General features: G+C 39.3%; 1 protein-coding gene across 11 annotated transcripts in view; it reads right to left on the bottom strand.

Annotated features, from left to right (window-relative positions):
* srpk2 (SRSF protein kinase 2) overlaps positions 1 to 15,296 on the bottom strand; it is a 246,823-nt gene that overhangs the window by 131,888 nt on the left and 99,639 nt on the right. For 8 of the 11 annotated variants that reach the window (XM_048553858.2, XM_048553853.2, XM_048553854.2 and 5 more), the window contains one exon: positions 1 to 90. This exon is cut by the window's left edge and continues 19 nt beyond it. The exons of the other annotated variants lie outside the window; for them this stretch is intronic. In XM_048553858.2, the coding sequence (XP_048409815.1) occupies positions 1 to 90 (90 nt within the window). The remainder of the gene's footprint in view (positions 91 to 15,296) is intronic. 11 annotated transcript variants of the gene reach the window in all.

The following is a 15,296-nucleotide window of genomic DNA, read 5'->3' as shown; positions in this document are numbered from 1 at the left end:
ATACTGTGGAAAAATGTCCCCATCCTAGTTTCCTAATTACATGGTATCGAGCATTAAACAGGTCTCCTATTTTCACCGCATGGTAACCACCTGAAAGACAAGGAAAAGAAAAATTCTTTAGTGTCAATGTAATTATCTTTCTTACGAGATGTGAGGAAGAAATGGCATTGTTCCAAACTTTTAACTGTTCTAGAGAATGAGACTTACAAATCTATTGCTATAAACAGCAAGGCATTTCAACAAAACACACATCTATCTCTATCTCTTGGGGGCGGAGGGGAGAAGAGAGCGAGAGAGAGAGAGCGCGAGAGAGAGAGCGGTCAAGTGACGTTGAGTCAGTAGTTTGGCCAGGGCCATATTTCATCATGGTTGGGCGGACTTACGGGATTGTATAATCTACTTGTGCTGCTATTGTCATATTCACATCATATGCCAGACAATGGTAGTTTTCAAGTAAATCTTATCAAGTGTTCTACCACAGAGTGCCGATTTTACATGATGAATCAAATGACTTTCACACAGACTTTACATGAATGTTTGCCTTAACCAAATCATTGAAAAAAAAAGCCAAAGCACAAAATGGGACTGAACACACTCTTGTATTTTCTTGAGAATACTTTAAAACTAAATATCTAGCATCTCTTATTTTTTGATTTTCAAAGATAAACTTATTCATACAGCATACAAACAAAGCCCAAGAAAAGTGCAGAGGAAAGGTTTTTTGTACATAAAGCTCATTAACGTTGCCACCACAGAAGATAAATATCAATAAATATGTCCTGTACATTAACTTCTGATATTTGTCAAGATATTATCGTCACAATGTTGCAGTTGATTAAAGTAGGCCAAGACTTATTGATAAGTTGCTGTTTTTTGCCAGGCCACGAGTAAACTAAAATGCAAGGCAAAAGCCATTTACTGAGTTCTTCCTTCAAAACCTGGTTAACAAAGTATTTGCTTTGTCGGGCCACAGCAATGCTTTAGTTTCACAAACTGAACTACTCTCACCAATGTGAGAAGGTGGAACACATTCAACATTCAGTTTTAATTCTGAATTTTTTGCATAGATGCAGTATTCATATTCTCAGGTACATGTCTGAGGCTTTTACAGGAATTTTAAGCACAACTTTGACCTCAAATGTCACAAGTGGGCTTTCTTGACCATTGTAATTGAAAGTTTATTAACAACAGCGAGCAAAACAAAAGTAACAAGGAGGGCTGAATTCAGGTTCCACCAAGAAAACAAGAGACATACATTTGGGATTATTCTACATACTCCTCCATAAATGGTGAACTGCTGCCCCTACAAATTTCAAAAATGAATCTGGAAGATCATATACATAAGATTTTATAAAGGTTATACAAATTCAGGGTTTACCAAGCTGTGGGTCTTAACACCCAGTGTGGTCACTGATTTGAGATTTTGTCCTCCACACTGCCAGATATTGTCTAATTCAACCTGTTCATCAATGTTACTACACACTTCAAGAGCAGGTGGGGCTTCAATCCAGACCTCATGGCTCAGAAATGATGCTATCACTATGCCGCAAAAGCACTTCAGAAACAGCTGCTATGGAGTTCTAATCAAGTGTTAACAGCTGTGAGGCCGCTTTAAATCCAGAGATTTTTTAAAATGGCAAATTGGCCGAAGAGGCATAAATTCAGCTTCACAAAAACCAGTGGAAAGTTACATTCTTAAGGAGTGTTGAACACTTTGCCTCTTTATGTGTATTCTTACCTCCCAGGCCGACAATACCTGGATAGAGAATTGACTAATAGGTAGGAAACAGCAAGTGGAGATAAAGGAGCTCTTTTCCAGGTTGGCTACCCATAACTTGTGGGGTTCTATAGGGACCATGCTGGGACCACAATTGTTGACAATAGATATTAATGAAGGGAGGAAGGAAGTGAGTATGCTCTACGCAAATTTGCAGACAACACAAAATTAGGTGCAAAAGCAGGGTGCAAGAGAGATAAAAACAGAGAAATACATACCGGTTAACTAATTGAATAAAATGTTGACAAAAGAATCATAAAACACGAAAATGTTAAGTTGCTCATTTTAGAAGGAAGGGAGAATGAGAAAACTATTTTTTAAATGGAAAAAACTGCAGAAAGCTGGGACAAAGAGACTTGAGGGTACATGTGCACAAAACACAGAAAATTAGCAGAGATACAGTAAGTGACCACAAAGCCTAATAGAATGTTAGCCTTTATTTATAAAGCTGAATGTAAGAATAGAGAAGTCTTACTGCAATAGTACAAGGTGCTGGTGAGCTCACATCTGGAATACTGACAGCAGTTTTGCTTTCCTTATCTAAGGAAAGGTATCATTTAATTGGAGGTAGTTAAGAGATAGTTCACTTTCATGATCTCCAGTATGGAGGGATTGTCTTATCCCAGAATTCTATTCATTAGAATTTAGAAGAACCATCTAATTGAAATATGTAGGATTCTTAAGGGGTTTGGCAGGGTAAATCCTGAACAGGTACTTCCGCTCAAAGGAGGATCTAGGACCAGATGGCATTGTCTCGGATTAAAGAGGGACCAAGGTAAGATGGAGATGAGAAGGAATTTACTCACTCAGAGGTTTGTCTCTCTTTGGAACCTTTGTGCAGAGCAGTGGTGGCAAGGACTTTGCATACAAGGCTGAAATACATAGATTCTTGTCCATTAGGGTAACCAAGGATTACAGAGAAAGGGCAGCAAAGTGGATAGAACACAGAACATAGAACATAGAACTGTACAGCACAGAACAGGCCCTTCAGCCCAAGATGTTGTGCCGACCATTGATCCTCATGTATGCACCCTCAAATTTCTGTGACCATATGCATGTCCAGCAGTCTCTTAAATGTCCCAAATGATCTTGCTTCCACAACTGCTGCTGGCAACGCATTCCATGCTCTCACAACTCTGTGTAAAGAACCCGCCTCTGACATCCCCTCTACACTTTCCTCCAACCAGCTTAAAACTATGACCCCTCGTGTTAGCCTTTTCTGCCCTGGGAAATAGTCTCTGGCTATCAACTCTATCTATGCCTCTCATTATCTTGTATACCTCAATTAGGCCCCCTCTCCTCCTCCTTTTCTCCAATGAAAAAAGTCCGAGCTCAGTCAACCTCTCTTCACAAGATAAGCCCTTCAGTCCAGGCAGCATCCTGGTAAACCTCCTCTGAACTCTCTCCAAAGCATCCACATCCTTCCTATAATAGGGCGACCAGAACTGGACGCAGTATTCCAAGTGCGGTCTAACCAAAGTTTTATGGAGCTGCAACAAGATCTCACGACTCTTAAACTCAATCCCCCTGCTAATGAAAGCCAAAACACCATATGCTTTCTCAACAATCCTGTCCACTTGGGTGGCCATTTTAAGGGATCTATGTATCTGCACACCAAGATCCCTCTGTTCCTCCACGCTGCCAAGAATCCTATCCTTAATCCTGTACTCAACTTTCAAATTCGACCTTCCAAAATGCAACACCTCGCATTTATGCAGGTTGAACTCCATCTGCCACCTCTCAGCCCATCTCTGCATCCTGTCAATGTCCCACTGCAGCCTACAACAGCCCTTTATACTGTCAACGACACCTCCGACCTTTGTGTTGTCTGCAAATTTGCTGACCCATCCTTCAATCCCCTCATCCAAGTCAATAATAAAAATTACAAACAGTAGAGGCCCCAGGACAGAGCCCTGTGGAACACCACTCACCACTGACTTCCAGGCAGAATATTTTCCTTCTACTACCACTCGCTGTCTTCTGTTAGCCAGCCAATTCTGTATCCAGACAGCTAAGTTCCCCTGTATCCCATTCCTCCTGACCTTCTGAATGAGCCTACCATGGGGAACCTTATCAAATGCCTTGCTGAAGTCCATATACACCACATCCACAGCTCGACCCTCATCAACTTTTCTAGTCACATCCTCAAAGAACTCGATAAGGTTTGTGAGGCATGACCTGCCCCTCACAAAGCCGTGTTGACTGCATTTAATCAAGCCATGCTCTTCCAGATGGTCATAAATCCTATCCCTCGGAATCCTTTCTAACACCTTGCAGACGACAGACGTGAGACCTACTGGTCTGTCATTGCCGGGGATTTCCCTATTTCCTTTCCTGAAGAGAAGAATTACATTTGCCTCTCTCCAGTCCTCAGGTACGACTCCAGTGGAGAGCGAGGATGCAAAGATCTTTCCAAGTGGTGAAGCAATTGCATTTCTCATTTCCCAAAGCAGCCGAGGACAAATCTGGTCCGGGATGTGTTGGATCAGCCATGATCCCACTGAATGTCAAATCAAACCCAAGAGGCTGGTAAGTCTACTCCTGTCCTGCTTACGGTCTTGATTTGTAATGTATCTAACTGTAATTAGCAGGTTTATTTGATGCAGCACTCCTCTACACATGACCTGGGACCTTAGTGAACAGAGAAGAAACTACGCAATTCCTGATCAGTCTGAAGAGCTAACTGTTAATCAGCCAAGCAGGCTGAGCTGGAAATGATCAGTTAAAATGGTTAGCTTAAGGCAAAATTACGCACAGCAAAATAAAGAGGGGGAGGGACAAAAAAGATGAGAATGAGACAAAAAGAGGCAGAACGAAAAGGTTGAAAAAATTGCTTCCTTTAAAAAAAATTTCCAACAGTAAATTAAAATTTGAAAGAACGAGACTCCATACTTTTAAAGTTAATTTTCAAATGCTTTCATGTATTTCAATAATGAGAACCACAGTGAGACACAATTATAGATAAGTTTCAGGGAGAGCATGGCAGCATGGTCAATTAAGAATGAAATAGGTAGATATTTGAGGAATTGGGAAATTTGAGAACATTTATTTATGCGATAGTTCAATCAGATTGCTGTATTTTCCACGATTCTGAACATTCTTAGTTTGTGACAACACCGACAGTTGCATTCTGTTCTGATAATAGGTTGTATCAAATGTAAACATTAATAAATACTAACTGCTTGGCTACTGAGCACTTCCAGAATTCTTCATTTTTATTTCCAGCAATTACAACATTTTGATTTTGTGAAGTGGTGAAAGTAGATCTTTAAAGTAGGACCTCAGGATAATAATGTCAGAATTAATCCCAATGCCTGCACTAGTCAAAGACAGGGAGAAACAGATTAGATTGCCAATGCGAGATAACAGGGTGTGAAGCTGGATGAACACAGCAGGCCAAACAGCATCAGAGGAGCAGGAAAGCTCGACGTTTCAGGTCAGGACCCTTCTTCAGAAAATTGTTAGAAAATAGATTGCCAATGCTTTGTAGATAGGGCTTTTAACCAATTAGTTTTGGGACTGGAAGGAGAGAGTTCAGGTGAAGTTAAGTTTAAAATATCAGAAAGAAACAAGAGAGCAGAGATGCAAGGTAGTGAAGAGGTGAATGATAACCCAAGTGTAACAGGAAGAGATAGAAAATACAAGCAAAAGAGTACAGCAAAAAATTACAACTCGAGAGAGTAATTACGGCTAAAAGTCAAAAATTAAGGTAATTTATCTGAATGCATACAGCTTTTATAACAAGATAAAAAGAGTTGAAAGCACAAATAGAAATGAAGGCATCTGACTTATTAGCTCCAACGCAGATTGCATACAGGATGATTGAGACTGAGAACTCAATATCTCAAAAGTATTGGACTTTCCAAAAGAATAGGCAAAAGATAAAAAGGAGACAGGGTCGTTTTGTTAACAAAAAGATTGCATCAGTGTTGTGGGTAAATTACTACAAGCTGCCTTTAATTCAGCTACTTATTAGGAAATTTCACAATCAAATGCTTAAACAAATTACTTAAACTTCACTGCATGTAGTAACCAAACAAAACCCATCAAGTCAGCAAGCCAAACCTCGCAAACCAACTTAGCTATTACACAATTGACTGTGGAATTTAGCTACAATTCCAATCAACAATAGCTGTCTTTGGAGGTGTCCAGGATTCAATCCTTATCCTGTTGTTCTTTGAAATTTTGCTGCTGAAGAGTTTTGGAGTTGAATTTGTGTACAATTATTTTGTCCTTTGATGATCCTTTAGACTCGTCCATCTAAAATACTGACTCCTCCTACCGAGTCTGTAGCTTGGCTTCTTATCAGTAGTAGCTTTTCTGTTCCTTGTTACATTCAGCATTGACTGTCTGTTTGAAACACAACCTGGTGTGTCATTAATGCCTTATATTCTTCTGCAGGGCAGCCATTTCTCCTTGTAGCATAAGGCAGCCAGTTATTAGCCAGGTGTTAAAACAGTTTTGTTTATGGAGCTTCGTCCTTTTTCCAAGCATGGTTAATTGCTCTTAACTCTTTTGTGACAGTCTGTTCCTGTTCCTTAGCAGGTTATTCCAGACAAAGTTATTGCTGATTCTTTTAATCCAAGAACAATTATTAAAGTTCTGAAGTTTACACTATCACACCATGGTGGTAAGTAATGACATAGATCCAACACATCAAGATGTGGAATCAGTTTGGGTAGAATAGGGATTGGTAATGAAAAGAGGTATAGGTCTTCGTGAAAGACTCTAAACAGTAGATCCATGTAAGATAAAGTACAAATTGGGCAATAATGTATAAGAATGGCAACATACTATCATGGGTAATTTTAATTTGCATATTGATTGGACAAACAGATGTACAATGGTAAAATGGAAGAGAAATTTCATGAGCGTATCAGGAACTTAGAGAAGTGTGTAGCAGAACCTGTTGAGGAACAATTATTTTAAATGTAGTGATGTGTAATGAGGTAGGAGTAATAAAATTTTGTAGGTTACAATCCACTGGGGTAACGACTGCAACAAAGTTTAATTTCAAATTCAGTTTGAGAGAGAGCAACTCAGGTCTCAAACTAGTATCCTCTACAAGACCAAGTACAGAGATGTGAATGGGTTCCCTAAAATGTGTTGGGAAAACAGACTAAGGAGAAAGTCAATGGATGTTCTGCGCCAGACATTTAAGCAGATATTTCATAATGCTCAGCAAAAATATATTTTAGTTAAAAAGGACTCAGAAGATTGAACTACCTGTGCCTCATAAAAGGTGGTCAAGAAAAGTTTCCAATCAAAAATGAAGGCACACAAAGCAACAAAAACTAGCAAAAACAGAAAGAACTACAGATGCTGAAATCAGGAACAAAAACAAAGTTGCTGGAAAAGCTCAGCAGGTCTGGCAGCATGTGAAGGAGAAAACAGTTAACATCTTGGGTCCGGTGACCCTTCCTCAGAACTGACCCGAAATGTTAACTGCTTTCTCCTTCACAGATGCTGCTAGACCTGCTGAGCTTTTCCAGCAACTTTGTTTTTGTTCAAAAACAAGTCATAGGAACTAGGAGTAGATGACTAAAAAGCTAACAAAAGGTGGAGAAAATGAATTATGAAGTAAATTATCAAGAAATATAAACTAATGGCAAATTTCTACGGATTAAATAAAACGTATCTAAAGCAAGTGTGGGACCTTTGCAGGATGCAAGTTAATTGGTAATGCATTTCAGGGAAATGACAGAAAAATCAAACCAATATTTTCCATCAGTCTTTACGAGACAAATATTCCAAAGATAATGGAAAAGCACGATGTGAATTGGAGGAAAGATCCCAACAGCCTCCACCAGAAGACACAAATATTTGACAATCTAAGGAAAACAATCACCAGGCCTCAATGAACTGCACCCAAGGTTTTTAAAAGAAGTGTCTGGAGAGTTAATGGAGGCATTGATCAAAATATTGCTGAATTCACTGGATCCTTCAAGGGTTCAAAGTTGATTGGAAAACTGTTATTGTGATGTCCCTGTTCCCAAAGGGAAGGATACAGAAAACAAGAAACTATAGGCCAATTAGCTTATCGTCGGTCATTAGGACAAGACTCAAGTCCATTATTAAGGGAAAAATTGCAGGGCATTTTGAAAAACTTAACGCAATCAAAGTCAACTTGGTCTTGTGAAAAGGACATCATGTTTGTCAAATCTGCTAGAACTCTTTCGATAAAGTTTTAAAAGAGGAGCCAGTAAATATAATAGTATTTTCAGAAGGCGTCCGACAAATGCAGAAGATAGCAGTAGGCCATTCAGCTCTTGGAGACTGCTCTATCATTCAATATGATCATGGCAGATTGTCCGACTCAGTACACTGTTCCCACTTTCTCCCCTTTGGTTCCTTTAGCCCTCAGAACTATATCTAACTCATTCTTTAAAATATTTAATGTTCTGGCAGAGAATTCCACAGACTCACCAGTCTCGGGATGAAGACATCTCTCCTGATCACAGTCCTCAATGGCATACTCTGTGTCCTTAGGCTGTGATCTCTAGTTCTGGGTTCCCTGGTCAGTGGGAACATGCCTTGTATGTTTACTCTGTGTAGTCCTGTGAGCATTTTATAGATCTCTATGAGATCCACCCTTGTTCTTTTCAATTCTTGTGATTCAATCCAGTCTCCCTTCATATAATAGTCCTATCATTCAAAGAATCAGGCTGGTCCAAAAACACCCAAGTCTCATTGCAACCGCCCCCCACCTCTCTCTAATCTGTTGATATTCAGAGAAGAATGTGTCTTTGTGTTTGTATTACCAAAGTGGATAATCTTACATTTATCCACACTATACTTCATTTGACATGCATTTGCCTACATACTCAACTTGTTCAAATCACACTGAAGAATGTCTGCATCCTCCTTGCAGTTCACTCTCCCTTCTAGCTTTGAATCATTTGCAAAGATATTACATTTAGTTTCCTCATCTAAATAATGAACATACATTGCAAATAGCTGGAATTCAAGCACTAGTAGTACTTCACTAGTCACTGCCTGCCACTCAGGAAAAAAAAACGGCTTATTCCTACTCCTTATTTCCTGTCTGTCAACAAGTTGTCTATCCACTTCAGTATGAGTCCCACCCATCCCAAGGGGAGAGATATGCCCCATAAAAGATTATTACACAAGGAGGTCACAGTATTGGAAATAATGCACTGGCATGGATTGAAGAATGGTTAACACGAATACAGAGAGTCAGTGTTACTGGAGTTATTCATGTTGGAAAGACAACTGGTGGAGTGCCACAAAGATCAAATCTATGGCCCCAATTATTTACTATCCATATTAATGACTTAAAGGAGGGGGCAGCAAGTAATGTATCTGAATTTGCTGGTGATCCAAAAATAGGTGGGAGGGCATGTGGTGATTAGTACATAAGAAATCTGTAAGTGGAAATAGATTGAGGGAGTGGGCAAAGACTTAGCAGACGGAGTTTCAAGAAAGTGAATTATCAAAAAGGAAAACCTAAGTTCATGATCTTTGGTAGGAAGAATCAAAAGGTTGACTTATTTAAAATGGACTGAGACTCAAAGAAAAGTGCAGCACCAAGGGATCTGAGTTTCTTGTGTGTGTAAGACAAAAGTTAGCAAGGAGGTACAGAAAGTAACTGAGGAGGTAAATGAAATTTTGGCTTTCATTACTGGTGGGATGGAGTTTAAAGAGAGGGAAGTCAGAGACAACTATATGGGCTGTTGGTGGGGCAGCTGGAACATAGTGTAAAATTTTGATTATACAGGCACTGGAGGTAGTTCAAAAGAGATTCACTGAGCTGAAGGGGCTGACTGAGCTGGAATGGCTCAGCAGGTTAGCTTATTTTGGACTTTAGAAGAAGGCGGAGTCATTTTATTGACAGTCGCAAGATTCTGAGAGCGCCTGACAGGGTAAATGTTGCATCGGTGCTTCCACTAATGGGAGTGATCTCAAACTAGGATACATTGTTTATAGGATAAGGAGATATTTATTTAAAATTGAGAAGTGAAGGTAAGTCTTCTCCCAGACGGTACTAAATGTCTGGAATTCTCTATCCCAGAGAGTTGTGCAGGCTAGATCAATAAAAGTATTTAAAGAGAAGTTAGGTAGAATTTTGGAACATTAAGGAGTTAACAGCTATGCTGTGTTGGCAAGGCCTGGACAGACTGGTCATGATCTTAGTGAATGACGAAGAAAACTTGAGGGATGGAATTGTGTAATCCTGCTACTGTTCCTTATGTTCTTATTCTACATTTTCTAGGTAATACACAAGGCACTGAAGTAAAAATTGTGTTTTTAATTGAGGATCGAGTATTTTGATTGTATGTTACTTGAGATCAGAGAGATAAAACACAGGTAGAAAATACAGCTGCATTGTTATCAGCTCTCAAGTGAGAAAAATAAATACTTACATAAAATCTTTTACTTGTTGCTTCCTAATAGGAAATTTAAGTAATTCTTCACACAACAGAATTCCTTGCAACAGTTTTTCATTTTTGAAGAATATAGATGGAGATTTAGAGCAAAGTGGAAACATTCTTTATAGACTTGTAGTGGTATGGACTTCAGCTCCACGGTAGTAGGTGAAGCAGGCACTGTACTAACATTCAAAATTAGAATGGGCAGGAAAATGTTAGGAACTCAATGTCTAAGTGAGCAGTCAACCAACTGACTGGGCTTAGTGGCCTTTACCATTTTGTAACTTCTACATGGAGGCTGGCAGGGCACTGTTTCAGCTAATTCAACACACTAAAAAGATTAATTCTCAGGATTTTATTTCTTCATTAGACATTTTATGAAAATCAAATCCACAAAAAATTGGTACCTATATAGGGGAGCCTGATCTACACAATTTGCATTTTGCTTACAACACACTGCCGTAGCACATGAAGATATGCATCATACATACTTCAAAATGTTGCTCATACCAATTACAACTGAAATTGCAAACATAATCATAACTCCTATGCTCAGATGAAGCATTGATTGGCTCAATAACTGACAGAAAAACTGACTCATCAACAATCAGAAACCAATCCTCATGACAGTAGATTGTAGCAGCACCATCTCTCCCTAATGAATGTTTCCTGTGCTTGTTCGTCCAACTACTCTAATCAGTGCTGTTGCCGAGTCTCTGTAGCTACTGGTCATAATGTAGTGAATTCTAGCACACAGGAGTGGTACTAGTTTCCTTGGTCATTGGCTAGTGATTCCCAGATGCGATAATGTATTTCTAATGCCATCAAGTCACACTTGCAATCATCGTTGAAGGACAGTCTTGGCCGTACTATGGGTCATCTGTTTCCAGCAACCATTAAAGTTTTCAGGAAGCAACAGCTTTCCATTCTGCAGATGTGCCAGAGCCAAAGGCACCTCTTAAAATGAGAGAGGTAAGATGTAATAAGTGACCTTGAGGTGTAACTTTTTCATGCAGAGAGTGGTGCGTGTATGGAAGAACTGTCAGAGGAAGGGGTGGAGGTGGGTGCAATTACAACATTTAAAAGGCATCAGGATGGTTATATGAACAGGGACAGTTTGAGGTATATCAGCCAAATGGTGGCAAATGGGACTAGGTCAGCTCTGGTCAGTGTAGAGTCTATGTATGCCTCTATGATTCTGCTTGACAAATGTTAATAACTGACGACATCTGTTTTTGAAAGGACTGTTGCATTTTTGATTTTGTCCTTTCATGAAAGTACCAATAATGCACTTCAGGCAACAAAAACAAAAATGGTTGAGCTTCTTTTCTTGATAGCTCTAAGTTTCATGTTTCACAGGCATTCGGGAAAGTATCGAGAACACAGTCTTATAAGTCATTGGCTTGGTCTGAAGGATGCGCTTGATGTTACGCGTGCGGTCAAAGTCAGTCAAAGATGCAGCTGTTTTCCCTATCCATGTGTCAAATCAAAGACGTAGCTGTTTTCCCTTATCCATGTGTCAAAGGGACAGACTGTCACCATAGATCAGGGTAGTAGAGTTTGCTAACCATTTCCATTGGGAGGTTTTTTAGTACAATCACAGATAAAAACGCAACACCTTGCCCTGTGACTATGATTTTCTTGATCCTTAGGGAGAACAAATTTATAGGCATGGGAGAAAGAGTTGTAACTGAGTTGCTATCTGTACTACCAGGACTGCATAATTAGCATGTAGCAGCTCTTTGGTTAAGATGTAATGGGCTTTTGTCTTTATTTTCCATTTTAATAGATTGGAGATCTTGCTTTCACAGCTGGTATGCAAGTTGATTGCTCCCATAACTGCAGGGAAGGAAAAGGTCATGTGCTTGAAGAAGAAAATGCCAAATAGAACGGGGACTAAGAAACAGCATTCTATTCCATTCTTCATTCTGTAAATTTCAGCAGTGGAGCCATCAATCCATACAGTAAAGTGCATGCTGTCAAGGAAACAGCACGAGATTAAGCAGCTTTGGTGGACAGCCAATTTTCTCCAAAAATCTTGTCAAGTCCTTTTCTGGTGACTATATTGAACGTCTTAGCAGGACGTATGAAAATATGGTAAAAAGAATACCTTGTTTCCAACACTACCCTTGTGGCTGGCACGTGGAGAGTGGCATATGCCCAGTAGGTGTGTGATAGGAAAAATTATACAGTGCCTTCATGCATGTAGATGGAGTCCTTTAAGTATGCCCATTGCCAAGGCCTTCTCTGTAACAGGAAGGAATGAGATGCATTGGTGCAGTCTTCTCCGCTACCTCTTCTTTTGAATAGTATGATAACTTTTGCATCAAGCATCTCCTGTAGGATGGAGCCTACTTCCCAGCAGAGAAGGAGACTGTAAACATTTTGGTAACAAATGGGACTTTGTTCGAACAATTCAACTGGGATATGATCCTTACTTGAATGTGTCTGTTTGCTTGGCAGTCTGTGGCTTTTGGGTTCCAACTGTTATAAAAGCGGAAGTTGAACTCCCTTTGAGAACTAACACTGAATCACTCAAAGGGGAGCACCGCACGACATAATCTGTTTAAAGTCGAGTGAAAAGTGGTGTAACCTGCCTCTCAGCGACTTGTAGTGTTATATAAGTAAATCCCGACACTCACTTTACAATCAACAAGTGACAATTTATTTATCTAATTCTAACAGTGAACATACTCACAAAACTATTAACAAACCAAATAAATTCCTTCCAACCATTAACTATTCCTGAATAAAACAAGATTCTAATGATATGCTGTTCCAATAAATACAAGTCCCACTTATACAAAACAAAAACAAAGAATTTAATATCTCGGAATTACAGCCAGATTACATCTTTTGCAAAGTTCTGTGTACTGTCACTTGAATCTTTTGTCAAAAATTCTTTCTCTGTGAATTTTTCTATCAGGAAACTTAGCTAAGTGGGCCACGGTACCATTGGAAATAGATGGTGCTTTCGCTAACAGCTGAGAGTTGTTATTTCTAGCAGATGGCAGTAAGCTCTCCTGTCTTTGCCCAACTGCCCCCTCTTTTACACCCTTGAAGGCATATCAATATTTCTTATAATACGATTGGTCTTATGTTGTCAAAATGAAGATTTCAAGTTAATTCATTTTTGGTATGTAAGTACGTGCTTCAAATTAATTGGTTAAATTTAAAACCTCTTGTCTTGACAACAAAATAAAACTGCTGCTTGGCCTGCTAGCTATTCCACCTTTTGATACAGATGTTTCAATTGCAGATGCCCACATAAATCACATCTTTTAAAGGGATACTGTTTCCCAATCCCCCCTTTAGCATTTTACAAACACCAAATTCTAACCCTCTACCTCCTAATCCACAAGTACTCTACTCAACTTTGTAACAAAACAGAGTTTTTTCATTAAACTCAGGCAGATAACAGCAGAAGAATGTCTGTTTCACAAGAAGGCAGATTGAAATTAGTGTTCAGTCTTTTGTGATGTCTGATTATTTCTACTGAGTATCTCACTATCTGCATTTTTCAGAGACAACTTTGGTATTAGCAGGACCACATATCCTTCAGATCCCTTTGTATACAGTTCATGGATTTTCATTGTCACAAGTTTTAATAGATTTTTACAGATACACCACAGAAAGCATTCTATCCGGATACATCATGGTTTGGTATGGAAGTGGCTCTGTCCAGGATTGTAAGAAACTGCTGAGAATTATGAACAAAGCCCAGTGTATCACACAAGCCAACCTTCCATCCACTGATTCTATCTATATTTTTCACTGTCTTGGAAAAGCAGCCAACATAATCCAGCCCACCCGAGCTATTGTCTCTTCCAAACTCTTCCGTCAGGCAGAGGATAGAAAACTTTAAACACAAGAGCCAACAGATTAATGAACAGCTTCTTCTCCACTGTTATTACACTTCCGAATCGATCTGTCTAAATTTAAAATTTAATGTCGATCTCACCCTTTGTGCGCCTTCTCAGCAACCGTAATAATGTATTCCTCGGTCTCTTATTTCCCCTATGCACTTTTTATGGTATGATCTGCCCATACTGCACACAAAACAAACTTTTCACTGTACCTAGGTGGATGTGACAACAAGTAAATCAAATCAATTTGGAATCCTTGATATATGTTAATCCAGTGTTTATTTTCACTGTACTTCACCATCTTTTGCACAGTTATTTTGGCCACTGAAGCCACCCAGTATTTTAGTTAAGCATAGTAGAGAATTGATTTGTTGCATCAATGACAAATATCACCTCAGCCAAGTACGTCTCAAATCGGTCCTTCTTGGGTATACCCCTTTTACCAAATGATACATCCACTCTATCATAGGTGTTTGAGCTTAATGACTTCCAAACTTCATTGACACCAGCATCAGTACTTTTGGCGAAACCTTTCATAAATCGAGTCATTTTAGCAACAGTGACACATGCTGGCGTTTGGCACTTCTACTTGAGCATGTGGATGCATGATGGGGCATCATGCCTGGAACTGTCAAAATTGCAGCCACCTTCACTCTGTCTAACTACTCTACAAGTCATCACAAAATGTACAAGGTTGTGATTAGATCACCAAAATGGCCAATTTACTGTGGGCGGGTATCACAACTTGTAATAAACTACATTTTTTCATTAGAAATATAAACTGATTAGAAGTTGTATTGTTACATAACTGAATTGCAAGAGTTTGCAAGTTGAATATCAAGAGCTACATATTTTTGAACTGTACAATGCAATATTGCTTTCGAAGCAGTGTTGGGGTTGAATTTAAAACTAAGTAGGACTAAGTGATTTTTGTGTTAAGGAAATTCTGCCTGATTACAGCCCTCTGGTTGAGTGTCAGAGTCATGGAGATGTACAGCACAGAAATGGGCCCTCCACTCCAACTCATCCATGCCAACCAGATACCCTAAATTAATTTAGTCCTGTTTGCCAGCATCTGGCCCATATCCTTTTAAACTCTTCCTATTCATATACCCATTCAAATGCCTTTTAAATGTTATAACTGTACCAGCCTCCTCCATTTCTTCAGTCAGCTCATTCCATACATGCACCACCCTCTGCTTCCCCATAGATCCCTTTTTAAATCTTTCCTCTCACCTCAAACCTATGGTCTCTAGTTTTGGA

Source organism: Stegostoma tigrinum, chromosome 25, assembly GCF_030684315.1.
Source record: "Stegostoma tigrinum isolate sSteTig4 chromosome 25, sSteTig4.hap1, whole genome shotgun sequence".
Lineage (NCBI taxonomy): Eukaryota > Metazoa > Chordata > Chondrichthyes > Orectolobiformes > Stegostomatidae > Stegostoma > Stegostoma tigrinum.
The sequence above is the reverse complement of the archived record's forward strand: the minus strand, read 5'-3'. Positions and strand labels throughout refer to the sequence as shown.